Below are 24556 nucleotides of genomic sequence, written 5' to 3'. Positions count from 1 at the left end.
AGAAATGATTTTCTTTGGGGAATTCTGAAGAGACAAGTTGAGCATCACTCTCCATCCAGCATCCAGTCACTAAAAGAGGTCGTTGTTGAAGAATGGAAAAAGATTGATGTTGCAAAATGTCGCCAACTTGTTCATTCCATGCCTAGAAGACTTGGTGCTGTCATTAAAAGTTATGAAGTACTAGATGTAGTAGTTTTTGTTGTGGGGTGTACTCATTTTTGCACCACCCTAATTTGAGTAAAAGTTTATATTATTATCCTTACTTTCACGTTATAAGTTAAACAGATGTTATATTAAACTTTTTTGTGTTCATTGAGAGATTGTTTAAAATGTTACTTTTCAAAGGGGGTGCACTCATTTACGCTCAGCACTGGACTTTCAGCGTTCTGACTGTTCCACGTGTCATTATTTACACTGATCTGAGAATTTCCGTGTCCTTATGGTGAGCTGCGCTGTGATTGGTTGAGAGGTGACCTGATTCATGCTGTCAGCCAATCACAGCGCGTGTTAAATGCAGTGTTCAGAAATGCGTAGTCGTCTTTCTGGAAGCAAGTGGTCTTCGTCGGTCGTTTTCCAGAACTGAAACTTTTCTCTCTCAAACAAACTAGTGTCAGGCGTGCGGTGAAGACCGCCGTACAGCAGGAGGACACTGGAGAAAGCGAAGTCCGCTGCGTACAGCAGATTATCGAAGTAGCGTCAGCACGCTCGGTTGGTGTATGGGTGAGCATCTCGCAGCATTGGCTTTATTCAGTTAAGTCTGGTGCTCAGTTCAGGAAGGAAATCCAGGATTAATTTTGTTATTGAAAGACCTGGACATCAATCTTTTGTCTTTTAGTCTGGATTTTGTTCTGGATCCTGATGAAACGACTGAAACGCTGGATTACAGGACATGCTCGGTTATCTGAGCGTCCTCGGAGTGAGTGAGCCAGACTTTTCCCCCAGAGAGTTTGGTTAATTGAGTTTATACTGTACCGTAATCTCTGCATCGGTTTTCTTCAAAAAGAAGCTCAAAATGGTCTCGACTGCATCTCTGTTACCCCTTTTCCACCAAATCAGTTCCAGGGCTGGTTCGGGGCCAGTGCTGGTGCTGGTTCACAACTCGTTCAACTTGCAAGCCAGCTGAGAACCAGTTTGCTTTTCCATCGCTCACGGTGCTAAGCGGAGCCACGTCATTACGTCGCTGTATACGTCAGTTACGTCGCTACGTTTGCATAAACCTTGGCGCGAATATCGAAGCAAAAACAACACGGAAGAAGCAGCAGCAGCAGCAACAACAACAATAATAATAATAATAATGGATGACTTCGCGTTTGTACAGCTGCTGCTTCTCGTCTCTTAAAAATGGCGATCTTTCGCGGTCTTGTTATTGTTGTTGGTCTTAACAACTCCGCCCCCCCGCTGACGTAAGCGGTTCTTTCCTCTGGCCCAGCAGAGAGTTGGTGCTAGCCTGGAACCGGTTTTTCTGGCCCCAGAGCCAGTTCTTTGTCAGTTGAAACAGAAAACCCGGTTCCAAACTAAGCACTGGCCCCGAACCAGCCCTGGAACTGCTTTGGTGGAAAAGGGGCGGGCATGAGCTTCCCTCAAATTTGGTTTCTGGGGGCCTGAGAAGAGTTTAGAGCTGCTCACTCGTTAGTTAGGATCAGCGTTGTCGTCGAGTCACTAAACCTCAAGTCCGAGTCATTTAAAAAATAATTTCGAGTTGAGTCCAAGACTCCGACCGCACCATGTGACGGTGTCTGTTTCAGCGCTGTTAACGTTAGTTTGTTCCTGAACAGGTGAATGCGCTTCTCTTTATCAGGGAGTGTGAAGTATTCTGTCAGAGATGGTTGGGAGACGGATGGAAGTGCAGAAGGTGCGTTTATTAATACAAGTAAAGACCAACAATCTAGAACGGCAGGCAAAATCGTAAAACGGTGAAACAGGCTATCATAGACTCGACCAAAGACGAGAAACGGGAAATAAGGCTCGGTAATGTATCCGCAACACCACTCAATACTTCGCAAAGTGAGTGTGTTTTCACAGTTTTTATATCGGTGCACTGATCGGGCCTTAATCCTGTGCAGGTGAGAATCGTTTACAGCGCATGCGATAGTCCGCTTGGTGAGTGCGTGCTGTCCGGAGTGCGTCCGAGAGTCTATCTGATGCACACGCTCAGGTGTGACACTCTTGCATGAAATTAGTTTAAAAATTAACGTAGATATTGATATCTTATGCCAGGGGTTTTCAAAGTGTGGGAGAGTCAGCCCCCCCCCCCCCCGGAGAGCAAATAAACAGCGCCCCCCCCCTCACAATTTTTGTTGTTGCTATACTTAATGTTCCATTCGTATTTTTAAAAAATGGTTGTTGGACACATTTTTATTTTTTTCTTTTACACATTTTGAACATCTCATAGCATCGTTAGCTAGCACCTCTTGGCAGACAACACACTGTGGCAGTGGAGCATCTTCAGATCCAGTCCATGAAAATCCAAACTTTAAATAATCGTGGTCATACTTCCTTCTTTTTTCAGTTCCCCCAGGATTCCGCGGGCCTTTTTTGTGGTTGTCGCGGGCTAAAATGTCTGATGTTGCGGGGGGTGGTTCCAAAAAATTGCGATGAAGGTTGCGGTGTTTTTTAGGTTTTTGTTGCGATTACATTGCGGGAGGAAGTGAAAGTTGCGAGAAATTGTTGCGATTTTATCTTTTTGTGATTAAAATTGAGTGATATGTTAAATATTAAGTTACTACTGAAAAACTATTGATTAAAAAAACAAAGACACTGAGAAATGGTCCTATAAACAACTTTACCAATATAAAAGATTACCAGGACTACAAAAATGCAGAAAAATCGGCTTTACTTATCCAAATGCACCTGTTGGTTCTAAAGTTAAAGTGCAGAGAACCTCACAGCACAACATGAAGTTACCTTAAAATATAATATAAATGCCTCAGCTTTCATGTAAGAAAAAAAACCCTATTAATACTAGTACTGTGTGCAGGCAGTCTCTCCTGAAGACTAAATTAAACAATAATTATAAACTAATAAAATAAATGGCTCAGGCTTCATAGAAGAAAAAAAAACAATTTTAACAGAATCTCACAGTATGATGCTGAAGCTGCCTAAACAATGGAAAATAAAATACCATTTTGGCAAAAATGTTGGCATCCATTAATTTCTTGTATTAAGTAAAAAAAAAATAATGCAAAGTGCACACAGTCCTTCACTGTGAACATAACACACTTTCAGTAACAGAATTTAAGCCTACATAAACACTGACTCGCACATCATGCAGTGTTGCCAGATACTGCTGATGTTTTCCAGCCCAAAATATGTTCAAGACCCGCCAAAATGCACTTGAAACCGCCCAATCTGGCAACACTGTGCGCATGCTGCTTCTCTTGAACGTATACACGGAAGTAAGGCGGAAGGTAGTTTGTCGACGTCACCTCAAGACGACGCCAACGATTGGTCAAATTTGCGGGAAAGTTGCGGTGATTGGATATAATTGCAACACCGCCCTGAATTCGCGGGGATTGGTTGAATTTGCGTTGAAGTTGCAAATCGCAACATCCTGGAGGCTCTGTTTTTTTGCTTGGCCCAGACTCTGTCTCCTCACTCACTGTAGCTTTAGGTACTAAAAATTGATCCATTTTGTCTCTGGTAAAGGCTAGCTGAAGTTCGCTAAATGTCCGCAATAGTAACTTATTCTGGTTTATTTTTCCTCACGTTGCGCCCCCCCTGAAGAACTCTGGTGCCCCCCGGGGGGGTGTGCGCCCCACACTTTGAAAAGCCCTGTCTTATGCCAAATTATGGCATGTTACAAAAAATAAAGAAAAAAATCCGAGTCCGTCTCCAATTTGAGTCCGAGTCATCAGTGCTCAAGTCAAGTCATGAGCCGTTGAAATTAGGGTACGAGTCGGTCTCAGTACTTCTACATACCTGGTTAGGACTTCATTGCCGGGACAGAAGGCCATGGCAGCGTATGTTTATATCGAAAGTGACAGGCGACTGACTAACCAATCAGATTTTGATTTATAGTGGGCGGGACCAAAAATGTATCGCCCTCTGCCTTCTCGAAGGCCAGCGCTAGCTTAACCGCGAGTCGGCGCCATCGCTGAAGTCGCCTTCTAACACTACTGATGAACGCTACACCGGCTATTGTTAATGAGAGCAAGTAGTACAGGCTAACGACCGAGAAATTTAAATTTCTGTCTCCAGACTCTTGCACGCTCACTACGGTATTTTTCACTCCGACTCAAGTTTTCGTTTCCCTCTTAGTGTAATTTACTGAGTTACTTTTAAAATCCGCAACGGAGTGACCCGGCAGCCTACCTGCCGCTAATCCCTTACAGAATCCTTTCTCCTCTTGCTTTTTGGTGTCTGGCTGAGCTCAAGTCCCAGCTCGAAGAGTAACGGTTCGCCGCTGCACGTTTTGTTGCGTTATACGTTGCTAAGAGTCTGAACGGATCGTGTGCGCAGTAGTTTCCTGTTAGTGAAACGAGTTGCATTCGGATGTAATTTCAAATCGAGCAGGATCGACCCACGGGTTTTGTACCACGCTTGCAGTTATTCCATGAAATTAATTTTAATACCACGATAAATTTTTCTCACGTCAGCACCGACATCCTTCGGCAATTAGACCCTTGTTTAATTATATTAGTAATGAAGTCATGCTTTGAGGAGAAACTTTTTTTTGGATGGAGATTATATAGCTCATCTATCAGGTTAAATCTGATCAACCATGTTTTGTTTTCCTTCCCCCCAGTGTATTGAATGTGGATGCTGTTACACAACACGAGTCAGGAGGCATTTTCGTTCCCCTAGTAACGTCTTTTTTTTTTTTTTTTTTCCCTTTGCAAAGTTTTGCACTCGGCTGTGAGTGAGACTGCCATCTTCTCCACACTCTTTCGTTGCTGTACATCACTGGGTTTTGACAGGAATCCTCCCATTCATGCATTTTTGCTTTGGCCTTGCATCACCCGCCTGAGTTTTTTCTTTTTTCTTTTCCCCTCTCCTTCTGTCTCTCCGAGGGTGTAGGTGACCTCCTCCTGTGGTCCCGTTCTTGCTTTGACCCCTTTTAACGTCCTCAGATATCCTCGTTCCCTGGCAGTAATAACAGGGTGCAGCCCACGCCGAACACACGCGGCCTGGCGGCACCGCAGACACTGCACGCTGGACGGCTCGCCGCAGCCTAGAATTATTCCCCTCTCACATGACCGTGGACGCCATCTCAGGTCACGAAAGGCCAGTGAAGAACGCGTCCTGACTCGCTCGGTGAAAGCGCTGTTCATGACGGGTTTGCAAATGAGAGTGCCGCTGGATTAAAAAAAAACCCACGCTGCAGATTACACAGCGCTTAGCTTCGGGTGCAGTTGTTGTATTTTTGTAATCCATGCTGCTTTTTTTTTTTTTTCCCCGTGTGTGTAATAATAAATACCTTCTCAGCAAGGATACAAGCAGGAAGTGGAATGTTAGGCACAGAAAGGAAGTGCCTCCTTCTGGACCGTTCACACAGGAAAAGGGAAAAGCGCCACGCTCGAGATCACAGTTCAGACGTCTGTGTGTTCCTGTGCAGAAGTATTTTAACGCCGCTAAACAGATGATATTTTTAATTTGCACAAGCGGCGCCGGTGCAAATTTAGTCTCGCTCAGGATCTTTCTACTTTATTATCCCCCGCCACGAAGTGTACAGGGGGTCCGTCTGCTTCAATCCGGACAAGTTTTCTTAGAAACTATGTCAGCTACGTCACTGAAACCGTGCGTGCTCGCTCATACCACTGCTCCAAGTTGAGTTCGAAAATCATTTCTGAGAAATGATTATTTTCAGAGTTATGGCCCTTGATTTTCATTATTGGACTTTGTACAAGTGGACTCAATCCGGACAAGTTTTCTTAGAAACTGCGTAAGCTACACTACCGTTCAAAAGTTTGGGGTCGCCTAGACAATTTTGTGTTTTCCATGAAAAGTCACTCTTTTATTTCCCACCATAAGTTGTAAAATGAATAGAAAATCTAGTCGAGACATTTTTGTGGCCATTTTGAGCATTTAATCGACCCCACAAATGTGATGCTCCAGAAACTCAATCTGCTCAAAGGAAGGTCAGTTTTATAGCTTCTCTAAAGAGCTCAACTGTTTTCAGCTGTGCTAACATGATTGTACAAGGGTTTTCTAATCATCCATTAGCCTTCTGAGGCAATGAGCAAACACATTGTACCATTAGAACACTGGAGTGATAGTTGCTGGAAATGGGCCTCTATACACCTATGGAGATATTGCACCAAAAACCACACATTTGCAGCTAGAATAGTCATTTACCACATTAGCAATGTATAGAGTGGATTTCTGATTAGTTTAAAGTGATCTTCATTGAAAAGAACAGTGCTTTTCTTTCAAAAATAAGGACATTTCAAAGTGACCCCAAACTTTTGAACGGTAGTGTACGTCAATGAAACTTTGCGCGCTCATACTACTGAAAAAAGCTGGGTAGCGTTTTATGAAGGCGTCCTAGCACTTACGCAATCATAAGTCAATATTAAAGCAGTGGGATTATAAGGGCGTAAGTGTTAAGAGGTCTTCGTAAAATGCTCGTGGCGGAGGATAGTGATGATCATGTCATGTTGCTGCTGTTATCCTAACGTTTTTTTAGGACGCTATTTCTCCCTCAGTTTTCAACCATTCAGCAAATTTCACATGAGGAGCACCTCTGGGATGAATGACATCGCTGTGACTTTTGGTGCTGATCTGGATCACTGATTTGAAATGATCCATGAAAAACAAGATTATTATTTTTTTCTCCCCAAGCGTTAGTCTGTATCTCTTACCGTTTCAGATCTATAGGGTACAGTGACCAGGCGCCCCAGTTTGTAACAGCGAACGCAAATTACCATGATTTTAGTCACGGCCTCGATCTACCTAGTTGTTTTAAATTAGTCTCCACTGTTTGAGCTGTAACTTTATTTTCCAACATCTTCAGGACAAGAGTGTTTACGCTTCATAGTTTGACATGACCAGAGGAAAGCGGGAGGATGGGGATGAACTGACTGCTAGAGCGTGAGTGAGAGCGACTCAGATACCCTTTTTCCGCCAAATCAGTTCCAGGGCTGGTTCGGGGCCAGTGCTGGTGCTGGTTCACAACTCGTTCAACTTGCGAGCCAGCTGAGAACCAGTTTGCTTTTCCATAGCTCGCGGTGCTAAGGGAAGCCACGTCATTACGTTGCTGTATACGTCAGTTATGTCGCTGTATACGTCAGTTACGTCGCTACGTTTACATAAACCTTGGCGTGAATATCGAAGCAAAAACAACGCGGAAGAAGCAGCAACAACAACAATAATAATGGCTGACTTCGCCTTTGTATAGCTGCTGCTTCTCGTCTCTTAAAAATGGCGATCTTTCGCGGTCTTATTATTGTTGTTGGTCTGAACAACTCCGCCCCCCCGCTGACGTAAGCGGTTCTTTCCTCTGGCCCAGCAGAGAGTTGGTGCTAGCCTGGAACCGGTTTTTCTGGCCCCAGAGCCAGTTCTTTGTCAGTGGAAACAGAAAACCCGATTCCAAACTAAGCACTGGCCCCGAACCAGCCCTGGAACTGCTTTGGTGGAAAAGGGGCAACAGATGCAGCTATAAACGGATAAAACGTACGCCACCATCAAGTGTAATATCCGCATCAGCAGCACGTGTTCACGTGTCCATACACTCAGGGTTTACACTTCCCTGTGTAAGGAAGTAAAACTCTCCGTGTCGTGCTGCATCGTTGATTGATTGATTATTTTTCCATGAAGTGATTATTGGAACTCGTGTGCGCTGATTGGTCGAGAAATTCCGTTTGCTACTTTTTGAGTTGCGTTCGAAACGGACAAAAACAACCTCTTCCAACAAAGTTGGCAGAGGTTACGAATTTTGTCATTGACGTACAGTTCTCAGCTAACTCGCTCATGAAGTTCTGGATTCTGATTGATTGTCGATAACAGCAGCTCTGGCAGTAGTGCAGCTACGAATCGCAGGTTTGTTTAGGATTCGTATAAAAATGCAGGCGGTGATGGGAAATCGCGTGCGCCGATTGGTCGGGAGATTCGGATTATTTCTCGATAATCGCCTCGAGCAAAACGGCAGCCGACACACGATGAAAGAAAATGCGGTTCCTAAAATAAAAGCGCTAAAGATTTCCCGACGTTTGGTCGAAAACTATTCAAAAGGAAGGCGGGGTTGGGATGTAGTTTATAGATTTCAGAATGAAGGATTTTATGCGACTCGTAGGTCAGTGAGACAAGTCTGCGCCGCATTTACGTCCTGCTTTTGAAGTTTGAAAATTTATTTTTTTTTTTAAATAATCACCTGTGTATTTATACTAAAACAGTTATCCGTCTCAGGCTCAGTGAATATCTGTGAATAAAATCCTCCATCTCTTTATTATTCACCGATGTTCACGTCGCCTTCAGGGAATAATTGCTAACGAATTGCACACCGCCAAGTGTTTTATTCCTCGTGTAGTCGAACGTAAAGAAGGAACAGACCTGTGGAAGCTCACTGCGCCACTGTGTGTTTTTGGATATGATGAATAAAGATGATTAGTGTCGAGTGTAGTTTCAGAGATCTCTCTACGTCTCTCTCTCCTTCCTGTCGCCCGACGCTTTGTTCATGAATTGCTGTCTATTTTGGTTCGTGAAGTCGGGACTGAAAATGTATTTCTTGTACAGTGTTGAATATGGGAGGGTTTAGTAATTGGAAGCATAGCGACAGTGTGAGAGCTGAGCTCTGTGGGATGGTGTGTGTGTGTGTGTGTGTGTGTGTGTGTGTGTGTGGCTGGTTATGTTGCAGTGATATTTCCTTGCATAATGAGTCTTGTGTTTCTCCAGTGTGCCGTTTTAAGTCGCCTGCTGTTGTGGCTTTTTTTTTTTTTTTAAGAGCAGCTTTGTCTGAATGTGTGCGTATGTATTATTTATTACATATATATTTTTATTATTATAATGATGTTCTGTCTCTCAAGACGCCCCGGTCAGTAAATCCGGACAGTCCTACTCAGGTGGCCCACGCATCCAGAGGCAGGAGCAGGTCATTCATCTGTCGCCGAAGAAGAGCAGCCAGGTGAGCCGGGACAGGTGAAAGCTCGGAGTGTGTGTGGGTTTTGAGAGCAGCGGGACGATCCCTGTAGGCTGGTCATCAAAGAAAGGGCGTCGTCATGATAACCAAGTGAAAGCGTTCGTTTTATTGGACGAGACAAATCAGAATTCAACGCTCAGCAACGCACAGATCGCGTCACGACAGGGTTAGAGGGACACACTCGGTTTTAGTAACCTTATATCGTGAGTGTGTATTGAATTGGCAACTAATTACAATTAAATATTATACTTATCGGCCTGTTCGGTTTTTAGCCGTGTTGAATTTAGTTCGTTTGGTCCACGGCAGGCGTCGCTTATCCGCGTGAAGTGTCAGCCAGGTGTCAGTGCCGCCATTTTGAAAACTGTTTCCCCAAACGAAGTATTGCACAAAAACGAGTTTAAATGACGATTACTGACGACTTTTTTCAAACTTTCCTGATCGCTATCAAAACAAACAAAACTTCCGGCTTGATTACGTCAGCATTCGAAAGAGGGCGCGCACGTCTTTTGACAACCCGTGTCCGAAATCGCTCCCTACTCACTATACAAGGCGCTATATAATATATAGAGGACGCCATTTTGTAGCGCTGTCCGAAACCTTAGTGAGGATTATTTACACCCTATATAGTGCACTCAAAGTATCCCACACGAAAAGTAGTGTACAGCGATGGTCACTAACCAAAGCAATATATCCCATCATGCATTGCGGTCACGCTGAAAGAAATCAAATTAAAAGTCTCAAATGTGATTTAATAAAAGGCAGCGGCGAAGAAGAAAGAAAGGATTCAGCCTTGATTTAAAAGAACTGAAAGCTGCAGGGACTTTGTATTGATTAATGTGGGAAATGCGCTCAGTATAATATGGATTTATCACAAAAACACACGCGTGGGTTTATTATTTTGAAACCCACCAGCTGACTGATCTGGCACGTTTTAATCGTGCGACAGTAATGACGTAAATACCAGCGCGACGGACTAGTGTCCAAAAGCGTTTTTTTATTTTACCAATGAGCTCACTGTATAGTCCTCTATAGAGTAATTCCCTATATAGGGAGTAGTGAGCGATTTCAGACACGGTTTGATTTCCACTGAACGTTTTACTTCCGTCCTACGATGTCTCGCACAGGTCTCGACGAATCTCGTTTACGGTCGTTGCTTTGACATACGGACTGATATATTACAGAGCATATTTCAAACACTCGTAACTTGCTATAGCAGCGACAAAATAGCGATCAAACATGCATTCCGATATGTAATAAAATGAATTTTGATGATAAATTTTCCTTTAGTTCTCCTTTAACAAGCAAATTATTTTCTAAAAACGTGTTAAAATGAGATTTGTTGCATCGTGTCTCAGTTTCTTGCCAATTCGGCACAACAGCGCTTTAATAATAATTTATTTAAAAGCATTTGAGTCTCAATGCTCCAACAATAAAAAAAAAAAAAAAAGAACAAATAACAATAAATGCATATGTATATTAGTGTTTACATGTATTAAAAAAAAAAGTATTAAAGTTGTAAGAAAAAAACAAACTTGTGTATCTTGTCATTTCTTCCTTCTCATGACGGTGTATCCCCCCCCCCCCCCCCCCCCCCGTGTAGTCCGAGGGCCCGTACTCCCACTCGAGCAGTAACACCCTCTCCAGTACAGCGTCCAGCGGCGCTCACAGCGATGACAAGTGGTACGATCTGGGAGGCGGAGCTCCAGGAGACGTTCCTGACTCCGAACCCAACGGTCTGGGCGGAGGCGGATACCTGCAGGGCTCCTCAGCCGACAGCGGCATCGACGCCACCTCCTACGTGCCTCATCATGGCAGTGCCAGCTCATTGCTCGCTGTGGGTACCTCAGCACCCCGGGAGAGGGTCTCCTCGCCGTGGCACGGGCCGTCTGAGGGAGGTCGGCGTGTCCTGGAGCGGTCCCCGCCAGCCGCCGAGTCGTCCGTGTCTCCTGCAGAGGCTCCAAGCACACGCAGTCCTCCGACACATCTGTTAATGCGCGACAGCAGCTCGTATAGCCTCAGCGACGTGGCCTTACACTCCAGGTGCTCACTCATAAACATAGTGACGCGTTCAAAATGTTGAACCCTACTTTTAATCCTTTTTTTTTTTTTTAATTCCCTGACAGCTCGCGTCACTCTGGCAGCCCTGGAGTGCTCAGCTCCACCCACAACTCTCCCCGAGACGAGTCTCCCTCTGCCACCTCGCCTTCCTCATCCACTCAGAGCTCGGTCTCTCCAGGACCCAAGAGCTTCTACCCTCGCCAGGGGGCCACCAGCAAGTACCTGATCGGGTGGAGGAAACCAGGGAGCACCATCAACTCCGTGGACTTCGGAGACACTCGAAAGTGAGCGCCGGTCTTCACACGGAGTCAGGAAGCACTGCTCGCACTTTATATTTAACCTCCTAGGGCTTAGCGGTCACATGCGTGGACAGCACTTTATGGAAATTCGGAACAAGAATCCACATATGTGAACATACTTTTTCTCTAAAAGTACATCTTATCAAAAGATGATGCTTAGTTTTTATTCTAATCAGGTTCTAATAAGCCCAAATAGCAAAGAGAAATAAAAAATGCATGTAAAAAAACCAGCTTGGGCCTTAGGAGGTGAAAAATCGAGTCGGACGTGAGCTGATGGCTGATGAGGCGCGGAACAACTGTTTTATTCAATCAATTGTCACTGGATTTTGAGAAACGGAGTGCCTTTTTTTTTTTTTTTTTTTTAAATTCGATGAATAAAAACTTTATGCAAAACGTCCGACAGAATAATTTCTGCTTTAGAATGTAAACAAACCAGCGACATGACAGGAGCAATTTGTGAAAAATGTGGTAGTGGTGATAATTCTTGAAGAAAAAAAAAAAGACATGTTCTTACTATCAAATACTTTTTCATTCCGGTTTTTTTTTTTTTTTACATTTTTTTGTAGTTTTTTGTTTTCGAGTAGTTTTTATTTCATCCTCGGTTGATTCAGCAACATGCGCCGCCATTTTATTTTTCTCTGCTCACAGTATATGAGCTGATATCCTAGTAGTAGAGTAGCCAATCAATCAGAGTGTGCGATTGCTCATATCCAGTGAATGTGGCTAGAATAGTGAGTTATAGTACTGCAGCTTGAAATCTGTGTTAATAAAACCCCTACTACAATTCTATGAGCTTAATGTCGCATCATTATCGCTTATGATAATAAGAATTTTCAATCCAGTATACCAGCTGTGTGGAACAAAAACAAACCCTTGCTTCTATTATAATAATGCAGTGCCCCCTTGTGGTTAAACACGAGTATGATTGTGTATCAGAATAAAATGCTTGATATTAAAAAGCTAAAATATTCCCCTTTTTATCAAATCCCAGCACGCGTTGTGTACTGGGAACCTTCAGTGGCTCGGCTCATGTTACTGATAACGGTACAAAAACAAATACTGGGCTGTAAAATAATTTTCTATCTCTAAATATTGGCTGTAAGCTGAAATGAGATGTTATTAGATTGCCTTTATTGGTCTCTAGTTACCGGCTCAATGGTATTTTTCGTCTGAAAAGTGTTTTGTTTTGTGCCCAGGAGGCCTCAGGGTGAGGGAGCGGAAAGTGGGCCGTCTCAGACTCGGCCCTCTCTCAGAGACCTTCACTCTCCTCAGCCCCTGGGCAAATCCACTGTCGAGGAGGACCTGAAGAAACTCATCACCCTGGACAGCCCTCCCGCCGTCCACCATGACGACAAGGTTTACACTTTGTGGTTTCTTGAACTAGAAATCTTTCATTCTGTATTGTTGTATTTATTGGCGCGCTCCTCCAAAAGGCTGAGCTGACTCGGGATGCGTTGGATGATTTATTGAGCTGTACTCTCGTGGTTGCTGTGTCCTAGTCTCTGCAGCCGTCGTGCCCGGGTTCGAGCGGTACAGGAAGGCGCTCGCTGCAGCGCACCCTCTCTGATGAGAGTATTTATCGAGGCCAGCGCTTGCCGTCACTGGGAGATGCGGTGTTGGAACAGGCGCTCGCCAGCGACGTGCTCTTCAGCTGCTCCACCCTGCCGCGCTCGCCCACCACCCGCGGGGCCCCCCTGCGCAGACCCTCCTACAAATTGGGCATCAAGATGCATGGTGAGTAGCTCGTGGGTACGGCTCCGCTCCGCTCACAGGAGGTACAGGGGACGCATTTAAAGGTGATGTTCCATCGTTGTTATTAGGTCGTATTCGAACACAGTACTGATGGGAAAAGAGCCAACAATTGAGTTTTATGAATGAAGATGAGGCAAAAAAAAAAAATCAGCCCCTCCTTTTCTAATATCGAGACTCTTCAAGAGGACGTTTATCATGCGTGTACCATGGATATTTGGAAGGATGGATTGATGGACAGATATATAGATGGAAGGATGGCTGGATGCATGTTTGGAAGGATGGCTGGATGCATGTTTGGGAGGATGGCTGTTTGGGAGGATGGCTGTTTGGGAGGATGGCTGGCTGGATGCATGTTTGGGAGGATGGATGGATGTTTGGAAGGATGGATGGATGGATGTTTGGGAGGATGGATGGATGGATGTTTGGGAGGATGGATGGATGGATGTTTGGGAGGATGGATGGATGGATGGATGGATGGATGGCTGGCTGTTTGGATGGATGGATGGGAGGATGGATGTTTGGAAGGGTGGATGGATATGGATGGATACTTGGAAGGATATTTGGTTGGATGTTTGGAAAGATGGATGGATGTTTGGATGGATGGGTATTTATAAAGACAGAAGGAGCGCTCAATGATGGATGGATGTTTAGAAGGATAGGTGGAGAGATTGAAGGATGGATGGATGGATGGATGGATGGATGGATAAATGGATAGATAGAGTGGGTGCTTTTCTTGATCCCTGAGGGAGTTGGTTTTACTGCAGCAGTCCAACACACACAGGAGCAGAGCAGCGAATGAAAAGAACTCGTAACGTTATGCAGTTATCATGCTGTGGTAATGGGTGTATGATTGTTGCTGTGGTTCAGTTTTGAAGAGGATTGTTTTATTCCGCTGCTCTTGTTGCTTTTAATTAAACCCTTTTCAGACCCTGTAACCGATAATTTATTTCCAATTTTGTTATTCTGTTTATTTGGTTTTGTTTATTTGCGTGTGTTATTTATTATTTGCTTTATTATTTAGCTGCGTTTATTCAGGTCAGGGCTGCACATACTGTGGAGAGGGATTTATTTATTTTAACATTAGACGTGTCCTTGTGGAATTAAATAACTTCCTCTGAGATCAGATGAACGTTTTCTCTGAATGTGGTACAGAATGTCTAGTTTGGCTGCTGAACACGTGGTGATGATGATGATCACATAGACCAGTCGTAATCTCAGGCCCGATCGGGACGGGTGCGGCACCGGGTCACAGTCCTAGTGTGTTATCAGTGTAAGAGCCAGACTCAGTCAGCTGACACGCACCGTGTGGTGTTTTCTCATTGGCCGTGGGTCAGGTGACCTCTCCGCGTCTGACACCTCTCTAGCAGACCTGCACGAGCGCCAGAGGCTGCCGTCTCCAGAACTGGGCCTCATGCCGCTGCCGGACACGGACAGCGGCCTGGACTGGAGCCACCTGGTGGACGCCGCCAACGCTTTCGAGGGTGAGGGGAGACCCCCACGCAGTGAGCTACCGTTCCTCTTTATATCTCTCTGTGCCTCGGCTCACTCACTACCCTGCGCTCCAGTCCGCCCACATCAACACCACTGATTAGAGACTAAAACAAACCGTGTGTGTGTGTGTGTGTGTGTGTGTGTAGTCTTTTGAATCCAAATCCAATGAACTTCACCTCTTCGAATAGTACATGTTTTTAAATCATGTGAAGCATCTGCCATGCAAGACCCTGTGAAGGAGTTGTTGCTATAGAAACAGTGATGTTGCATAAGATCAAAGACGACCAACCCGAACGACAATCAGACTAAATATAAACGCAGGTTGAATGTGAGCGGTTTCTGAGACGAGTGATGATTTGGGTTGGTCAGCGGGGTTGGAGCGCACGGCTCTGTGTGAGGCACGCGAGGTTTATAACGTTACAGCCTTCAGTACAACAGGGCTGAGGACTGATCCCCTCTCACGTTCTCCTCTCTCCCTCACGGTCACGCTGCTCACCTCAGTCCAGAGAAGTTTCATGTTCAGTTCTCAGGACATCAGTCACCGTGGAGAGAGTGCAGTGAGCTCACAACCCCTGGAGCTGCAGCCCGTACCCCACTCCCGCCTCTCTCCCAGGTGAGGATCAGGGACACTGTCCCTCTGTGGACTCTGAACGCTGACGCACTGAAACTCTCACCATATCTCTCTCTCTGTCTCTCAGTGATATTCCTGTGGGTTTTGCTGGGAAAGTGTCTCAGCTCGAGGCTTTGGTGAAGATGCTGCAGGACGACCTGAAGAAGGTACCCATCTGACTCCTTGCTGGAGATCATGAACATTATAACCTTAATAAAGTTCAAACTGGTTCTGACCGTGTAGAACCCATGGGGAGGCAAAAAAAAAGAAAAAAACCCAGCTCAGTGAGTAAACTAGTCAGGACTGAAGTGTGCGAATAACTAAAGAACATAAGAGCATAAATAAATGCATATATTATTTACCAGCTTAAGGTCGGTCCGTATGGTGAAATACCGTGACCGAGGTCTTGAAAGTACTGAGCGAGGCCCTCTGGGTCGAGGTCAGTATTCAAGGCCGAGGTCACGGTATTTCATCATACGGACCGACCTTAAGCTAGTAAATAATACATTAATTTTTTTCTTTACCAAATTCTAACAGAAAACGAGAGCGCCCGAAAGGGGAAACCGAGCCGAGCCGCCATTTTGAATCCTCATTTACGGCTGTAATGCAAATGGCTTCCTCCTCGGTATACAAGTGCACTTCCATGGCAGGAAAAAAACTACATTTTGCCGCCTATGTAGTGCCCGATTTATACAAATAGGAGTCATTCAGGATTCAGCCATGTTTTTGCTCGGCGTTAGCAACAGTTAGAGGTTTTTAGCTTTCTCCTGAAATGTTTTCTTTTTTTTTTTTTTCTTCTTCCTCAGGGGAGTAAAACTCGCTTTCGCTGTGAACACTGTCGTTATCGCTATCCATGCTGTAAAATTAATGCTGTTCTCCTGAGAAATGCGGGCAAAAATTTATAAGATTTTTGATAATCTTTTATAAATAAATCTTATAAAAAAAAAAAGATAAATGTTGACAAAAAATGCTACTATGTTTGTTTGTTGTTGTGAACGAGCGAGTCGCCAGAGGTCTGTAACCAGGGTCCGTACCGTAGGATACAGAACCGCTCACCAACCAATCGGAGCGCAGGATTTGGACCGCGAAAAAAATATTTATTTTTTTCTTTCCCAAATTCTAACAGAAAACGAGAGCGCCTGAAAGGGAAAACCGAGCCGAGACGCCATTTTGAATCCTCATTCACGGCTGTAATGCAAATGGCTTCCTCCTCGGTATACAAGTGCACTTCCATGGCAGGAAAAAAAACTACATTTTGCCGCCTATGTAGTCCCCTATTTATACAAATAGGAGTCATTCAGGATTCAGCCATGTTTTTGCTCGGCGTTCGCAATAGTTAGAGGTTTTTAGCTTTCTCCTGAAATGTTTTCTTTTATTTCTTCTTCCTCAGGGTAGTAAAACTCGCTCTCGCTGTGAACACTGTCGTTATCGCTATCCGTGCTGTAAAATTAATGCTATTCTCCTGAGAAATGCTGGCAAACATTTATAAGGTTTTTGAAAATCTTATAAATAAACCTTTTTTTAATAAGATAAATGTTGACCAAAAACTTGTTGTTGTGAACGAGTGAGTTGCCAGAGGTCTGTAACCGAGGTCCGTAACTGGGGTCCGTACCGTAGGATACGGACCCGCTCGCCAGCCAATCAGAGCGCAGGATTTGATGGAAACTGCACCGCGAAAAAATAGAGATAACTAAAGAATGTAAATGAATGCATAAAGAAATAATTAAATAATGTAAGCAAATGTCAACGAATACAAAAAGAAATAATGTAAATAAATGCAGAAACAAAATTGTTTAAGTAAATATGTAAATTAAAAAAAACAAGGTGAGTAAGTGTAAATAAATACCTGAAGAAATGACTAAGAATGTATGTAAATCAAGTATGTAAGCAAATATATAAATTACAAAATAAGAATGTAAATAAATACAACACAAGAATGTCAGTAAATATTTAAATCAGTAACAAACGAATGTCAATGAATGCGTAAAGAAATGCAAGTAAAAAAACGTTGCTGAATGAGTCAAGAATGTAAGTGAATATGTAAGAAAATTGTTAAAGAATGAGTAAATCACGAAGAACGCAAGTAAAGTGTAAATAAATACTTAAATAACTAAACATATGTAAATAATGCAAATAACTAAATAGAATGTAAGTAAATATTTAAATAAAAGAATGTAAATACAAAGAAATAACTAAAGAATGAAAGTCTGTAAATGAGTAAGGATGTAAAGAAAAGATGAGTGAATAACTAAAAAGTAAGCAAATAAGATGATAGGAAAATTAAAAAGTACGTCAAGTGAAAATAAATAAAATGCAAAAAGATGCAAGGAGGAGAGAAATAAATAAATGTACAAGTAAATGAGTTTATTTTTTAAAGGATATATGTGGCAGATCACAGAATCCAGGGACACATGTCGGCCCGGGGGCATTTTGAGTTATTGACAGATTCCGAAAGTCCAGTTTCTAAGCTTTCCAATGATGCCTTCCATGTGGAGATCTGACAATATTTGAAGAATGTGTGGCCTTTTGAAAGTGTATACTTCTAAAACAGGAAAGGGAGAAAATCGCCCTCAAAGTTTTCCATCTCAGCTACTCCGGGTGCAGGGCGGGCACATAATGCTGCTCATTTGCATGACATTAAGGAAAGCCCTACCCCCTACGAGCTAGCACGATGCTACTTTCATGTAAACAAAGATCACCACGTCAATTTTCCTTCCATGCAAAGTATGCCCAACACAATTATGAAGTACAAAAATAAGTCCTAAAGTATACTTTAACGTTTTGTGGTTGAAAAATTACTCACACCGTAAGAAAGAAAGAGAGCACGATGATGACACAACTAACACAACACTAGTTTCATGTAAAGCCTCGGTCACAACCGGCCGTACCGTACGCGCTCCTACGGCCGGTCTACACGCAAAAAACGCAAGAAACGCACGGAGAGCGCGCATGAAACGCACGAGAGCGCGTGTGAAAAGCACGAGAGCGCGCATGTGACGTGCTGATTTTTGAGCCGCAGACCGGCCGCAGAGGTTCGTTGTCATGTCAAACAAACTCTACGGGCACTTACGTTTTTTTCAGGTTGCAAGACAAACTTACGGCCAACGCGCGTCTTTCTCCGTGAACAAAAAAAAAAAACGCAGCGATTTGGGAAACGCCAAAAATCACACGGCCAAAAAATCGTACGTCCGGTTGTGACCTAGGCTTAACCAAACCACAACACTCTCCGTTACATGCAAAAATAACCACACAGCCTTAGATTAATAAACTCACCCCATCAGAAAGAGAAACGGCGCCTTGCACACACCAATGCCTCCGATGGAATGTAATCCTAGAACGGTCCGTGTATCATCCGATCATTCAAGTATTCCATTCAATCTGGAAAACGAGGTTGCGGGTTTTTTTTGCTAGAAATGGTTATCTCCGATGTAAATACCGAGTGTCTGTTTGCTTCGCGGTGTGTCGGCTCCTCTGCGCTCTGTTTAGTAACTCATTCCATAGTGAAATCACACGCCTGTATGCAGTTAAGTAGCCATGCGCTCAACTCTGATCATACAGCTGATTCGCGGAAAAAACAAAACAAAAGACTTAAATCATCATGTGAATGGCCCATATGGTAATTTACCCACACCCCCCAGCAGGCTACAGTCCTGACAAAAACAAGACAATTTGCAACAAAAAATGTATGCTTTTCCAACAAAACAGTCTATTATCTGAAATACTGATTGCATTCTTCAAGATCTCAACTTGCACATGATGGAAAAAAACAAAAATCACAAATTTCGCAAAAAAAAAATGCTTCTTTTGCGATTATCTCGGATTCGTTTCGGCCGACATGTGTCCCTGGATTCGGTGAGGGGTCGCATATTTATCAGACATATTTGTTTAGGGCTCTCACACAGCAGGGTTTTCTTTCCCCAGCAATTTAAATTGAACACACACACACACACCCGTTTCGATCCCTGAACAGAAGACTTTCTCAATGTGGATCTTTTTACTTTGCTCTGTTATTAAAAAAAAAATGGAAAAGTCACAAACCTTTGCACTCTGCTGTGTACTGAAGGTTTCAACTCCAGAAACATTTATTTGGATGTTTGGCAAAAGTGAGATGTGCACGTATTTCTACTGGAACCAAAAAACGTTTGGCGTGTGGTTTGAAGTTTGATTCTTGTGTGCGCGTGCAGGAGCGAGAGGAGAAGCTGAAGCTTCAGGCTCAGATCAAGCGGCTTTGGGAGGACAACCAGAGGCTCCAGGAGGAGTCTCAGAACTCAGCGGCCAAGCTGAAGAAGTTCACCGAGTGGGTCTTCAACACCATCGACCTGAACTGAGCTCGCTGCCGGAGCTGCACCTGGGACCAACATGAGCACCGATCAACACTCCAACACCTGTTCTGTCGCACGATCCTGAAACCATCAGGCACCATCAGTCCTTCTCCAACCCTCATGTTTAACGAGAATCCGTTCTCACGGCTGCGCTCCTCCTCTCATCGAGGAAGAGCCTGACAAGTCTGGGGTTGGGGTTTATTATTTTTTTTTGGTCCCCCTTTCTTGATTTAAGAGCCATGTTTGTGACATTTCGCTGGGTCACTGTGCTATTCGGAGTTGGTGTGTGGTTTATTTCTTTTCTTTCTTTCCCTTTTTCTCTGGTGGTGTGACTCTACATCACAGCAGTACAATCCAAACGCGGAAGGAAGGAAGGAACCCACGTTTTTACAAATATTGACGATCTGATGAATGATGAAGTACAGACTCATCTCAACCTTTTTTTTTTTTTTTTCTTCTCCTCCCCTTCAAGCACTAAAGCAATAGACTGACGTTCTCGGTGCGTCAGCTTCACCGGACTGTAATAATAATAATAATAATAATAATAATCTCACCGTGTTGGGGTCTGATCTCACATAAAGCCATTGCAGGTCTGCGGTACGAACGCTGAAAACTCGGACCTTTTTTTTTTTGGGAACAACTCTAATTTATTCCGTTTGTATTATAAATAAATATCCGTACAGTAGAACATTTAATGTTTATTTTACAGACAGATGCTCATTATTTAGATGTATTATTATTATAATTATTATTTTGTACATTTCATTTCAGCCTGATGATGCCGTTATCTTCTGCGTGCTTTGTGCTGCCCGAGCCTGCCATCGTCGTGTTGCCTTAGTGCCCTCTAGTGGTGAAAAGTTTCATGTCCTACAATCTATATTTCAGTTAAAAAAAAAAAAAAAGCATTAATCGTATCTTTCTTTGCATTTGTGTTAATGGAGTCAGAGAATCAAGCTCAGGCTCTGTGTGTGTGAGAGAGAGAGAGACAGAGAGCGAGAGTTATTCCCTTCTGGAATTATTCTGACCGAGGAAACCGATCCGCACAGGAAGTAGGGTTGTTGTTTTTTTTTTTGGATTATGCCAGCATTAAATTTCCTAGCGGTAACCAGAGAAATTGCAGGACAAACCAGAGTGCCTGCTCAGAGGAAGGGCTTTAATCAGCTGATAATCGATACAGCCTGTAATCTCTCTCCTGCCTCTCAGCACCAGGGTTTCTCTTATCAGTCTGACTGACACACACACACACAAAATGAGGCGTGTTAATGACCCGATACTGCAGTAAGTACACGCACAGGGCTGTTCCGAGCTCAAAAAGTTCACAAGCAACTCTGGGAGGGGGGAAAAAAGTAATATTCAGCAGTGAATGGAGATTGATTCTGTTCTAAGAATCATTTGAATCGTTTGGTTGAATCATTTCCGGCTACCAGCAGCTAAACGAGTGAATCGAAAAATCGAACCCGAAAAACTCGATCGGTTCAGGTTTGTACATTTACAGAGAATCTCGAGACCGCGTGCCTGAGCGAGCTGACGATAACGAGCCGTGCTTCTCCTTTTTACGCTTTCAGGAAGGTTTTAAATCGGAGCTCATGTTCTGTGGAACTTGAACGCTGACGGTGTTTGAATATCAGTTTTGTACATTTGAATTGGGGACACATTGGGGTCCCCCCCCACCCCCCACCCCCCAAAAATATAAATAAATAAAGGGTGATGTATTTAAAAGTTTTCGCCATCTTGCCTGGGGGTAAGGTTTATCTTTAAAAACGTATTTGAATCCAAATACTCAATTCTTAAATTAAAAAAAAAAAGTCAATTCAGCTAAAGGTGAAAAGGAGACACTTTCAAATCAAGCAAAAAAAAAATTCTATACGAGTTTCCTACAATGATGGTAAAACCTTCGATGCTTAGCATACCTTTTTTTTTTTTTTAATATAACATTCTAGCTAGTTCCACTGCACTAACGTTAGCTAAACTCCTCTAGCAGCTATTTCAGTCGAACACAAACCTCCGACTCGACTAAACTCTCTCTACTTCCTGGACATGAACACGACAGACGACTACGATCTGATATCTGCTTTTCCTGAGAATCCTGGATATGCCTCACCCATGGCCTAATTTACATAAATTTACATAAGATCTGTATTTGCATGCCTTTTCCACTAGGTGGTGGAAGAGTTGTGTTTTCAGGTTGCTCATGTGATTCCAGTGTTCGTAGGGTTTCTGTGGAACCACCACCACCACCATCATCATCATCATAACAACCAGGATTAGATTTTGGATCCAGACAGGGTGAAGGTCAAAGCAAGGTCAGGTGTATTCTCAACAGCTTGCTTCCTGTTGGTAACCTGTGGGTGGCGCTACTGTTGGTGTTGAGATTTATAAATAAATACGTTATTTTGAAGTATATTTTTAAAGGTGAATGAGCAAGGTTTTAAAAAAAAAAAAGCCACACTGGGAAAAATGTAAATTTATGTAAATTTACATACACTAAAAAAAAAAAAAAGACAAAGCAAATGAACGTTATATAATTTAAATATGCGAAATTTATATTTGAATACCTGTCAGCTTTTAAGCTCCGTGACTGTTGTTTACTCTTCACCTTGTTCGATATTCCACTTCAGATTTCTTTGAATGTGAATGAATGTTAACTCTTTTTTTCTGTTTATTTTAATTGCACTGTGTAATTTTTTTTGTATAGATTTTATTATTATTATTATTATTATTATTATTATTGATATGTTAACCGTTGATGGAGCTTTGTAATGTGAGCGTCTTCTACTCGCGTCTAACAGGGAGAAGACGGTCATCGCCAAGCCCTCGACGCGTCTCCGGATTTAGACGCGTTTTAAAACGGGAGTTGTGTTTCACTTCGATGATGTGCACATTTCTTAAAAACGAAGAAGAAAATAAATAAAACGACGAAGCATTATATATTTACCAAGAAGTACTGTTTACATTATTCTGTTCATTTTACTTGTAAAGCTTCAGAGAACGGATTTCCCAGTTGTCATCATAACAGTATTAAAACATATTTCTTAAATAAATAAATTAAAAATATATAGATATATATATTTGAGGTGCTGTAATTTTTCATGACGTAGAAGTCGAAGGTTTAAACAGCCTTTTGCTTGCCGCCTGCTCCGTAAGGTGTACTGCCGTTGCTTTCTGGGCCAATAAACAAGTTTATATTCGTAGGTGAAATGTCACGCTACGTCTCCTTGTGTTTTCTTGCTCAGTGCGAGTCACTGCATTCGCACTCCTTTCCACTAGAGTGCGCTGTGTGCGCGTTTCTCTTTTCCATCAGTCGACGTCGCTGAAGAGGAGCCGCTGTTCTCCTGCGACTCGGTCAGGAACCCTCTAAACACCTCTAAAAACGTGATCCAACACCACCTAGACACACAGGATTGATGACTCCCAGTCCTGATGAAGCTCAGAGTCACTTCGTCGAACGTTTACAGCAGTGTGAAGAACACAAGATCTGAACAAGCAGCTTACCGTGTCACAATCAAAAGAAATTCCAGAAAAGATGAGCGAGTTGGATCGGTTTTCGAATCCATAGGTGCGAAAGAAGGCAACTGGACTTGCTTGAAATCCTTGAAGATGTTTCACCTCTCGGCTGAAAGGTTTCTTCTTCAGTTCTGTCTGACAAGTGCGGAGTTCCAGGTATTCATCCTCCAGTGCACCAAAACCAACCCTAAGAAGAGTCGTTGAGGTCACATGGGTTGTCGATGGTCTCCGTCATCCTGGAGGTTGTTAGGGTCACTGGAGGCCAGGAGTGAACGGTGTTTGCAGCCTAGAGGGTCGTTTGGGTGATCTGTGGGCTGTTGAAGTCAGCCGAGTCTTGGCGTCCAACAGAACTGAAGAAGCCTTCGAGGATTTCAAGCAAGTCCAGCCGCCGCCTTTAGCACCTACGGATTACGATGACCTGAGAACTTTCACAGATATCGGTTTTTGAAGTCTTTCCAAAGCCTGTTCTGAGTCGCACCGTGAGCAGTCATCTCAAAATGGAGAGAAGTGGAATGGAGTGGTGGTGAACCTTCCCAGACCTTCAAAAGTGCACCGATGACTCATGAAAAGAACGCAGATGAACACCTAAGCAACTGCAGGGCTTGAATCCATGGCCTAATGGCTAGAGAAGCAGTTTTGGGATCAAAAGGTCACCGGTTTGATTCCCTGGAACAGCTGAAATCTCTGGATAAGAGCGTCTGCTAAGTGGAAAAAAAAAAAAAGATATCGGTTGCATGAGTTGTGTTGAAATTTACAGGCATTGAGCAGACACACTCTTATCCAGAGCAGTTCGGGGTTAGGTGCCTTGCTCAAGGGCATTTCAGCCATTCCTGCTGGTCTAAGGAATCAAACCAGCAACCTTTTGGTCCTCAAGCTGCTTCTCTCACTGTTAGGCCATGGCTTCCTCATCGAGTTGCAAAGCAAAAACGACTGCAAGCCAAAATGTTTGCCAAAGAAAGGCACTTTGACCTCCAAGCCTTTTGGGATGATGATCTGTGGATCGAAGACGTTTTCCTGTTAAAGCTAATTCAGGAATCCACAATAACGTCATCCCATCACACTGACAGTGAAGCGTGGTGGTGTGGGAATGCTTGACTGCTTCAGGGACTGGGTGAGTTCTGGAACTGGTGAAAAGCTGAAGGAGACCGTCTGATCGACAGGTCTGATTTGACGTCTCGTTGTTGATCATCGTGTAGGTGTTTTTGAACTCTCGGCAATTACCCGACCTTCTCTGGAAACCCCGCCTCCTTCCCGACCTCTTCCATCAGTAATGGAAATGGCACTGATATCGTAGACTTGATGTTTCGACGTCACTGACTTAAGAATAAAATAGTGTTTAAGGTGATTTAAGGCCTCTGCATGCTCTTGTGACAAGGCTTTCGCAGACAGCTTTTCGCAGACAGTTGTAATTTATCGTTGAGCGGGGAGTAATAGGCGTGCACGATGT

General features: G+C 43.5%; 1 protein-coding gene across 4 annotated transcripts in view; it reads left to right on the top strand.

Moving 5' to 3' along the window:
* sipa1l1 (signal-induced proliferation-associated 1 like 1) overlaps window positions 1-22808 on the top strand; it is a 213688-nt gene extending 190880 nt beyond the window's left edge. For 2 of the 4 annotated variants that reach the window (XM_060916328.1, XM_060916327.1), the window contains exons 13-21: window positions 8961-9058; window positions 10674-11113; window positions 11197-11415; window positions 12627-12786; window positions 12930-13164; window positions 14517-14684; window positions 15175-15286; window positions 15372-15450; window positions 19468-22808. In XM_060916328.1, coding sequence (XP_060772311.1) covers window positions 8961-9058; window positions 10674-11113; window positions 11197-11415; window positions 12627-12786; window positions 12930-13164; window positions 14517-14684; window positions 15175-15286; window positions 15372-15450; window positions 19468-19611 — 1655 coding nt within the window. In that variant the 3' untranslated portion in view covers window positions 19612-22808. The remainder of the gene's footprint in view (window positions 1-8960; window positions 9059-10673; window positions 11114-11196; window positions 11416-12626; window positions 12787-12929; window positions 13165-14516; window positions 14685-15174; window positions 15287-15371; window positions 15451-19467) is intronic. The other 2 variants (XM_060916331.1, XM_060916330.1) reach the window with 2 other exon arrangements.
* Window positions 22809-24556: the final 1748 nt, after the last annotated feature.

The sequence above is a fragment of the Neoarius graeffei genome, chromosome 3 (genome assembly GCF_027579695.1).
Source record: "Neoarius graeffei isolate fNeoGra1 chromosome 3, fNeoGra1.pri, whole genome shotgun sequence".
NCBI classification, from domain to species: domain Eukaryota; kingdom Metazoa; phylum Chordata; class Actinopteri; order Siluriformes; family Ariidae; genus Neoarius; species Neoarius graeffei.
The sequence above is the reverse complement of the archived record's forward strand: the minus strand, read 5'-3'. Positions and strand labels throughout refer to the sequence as shown.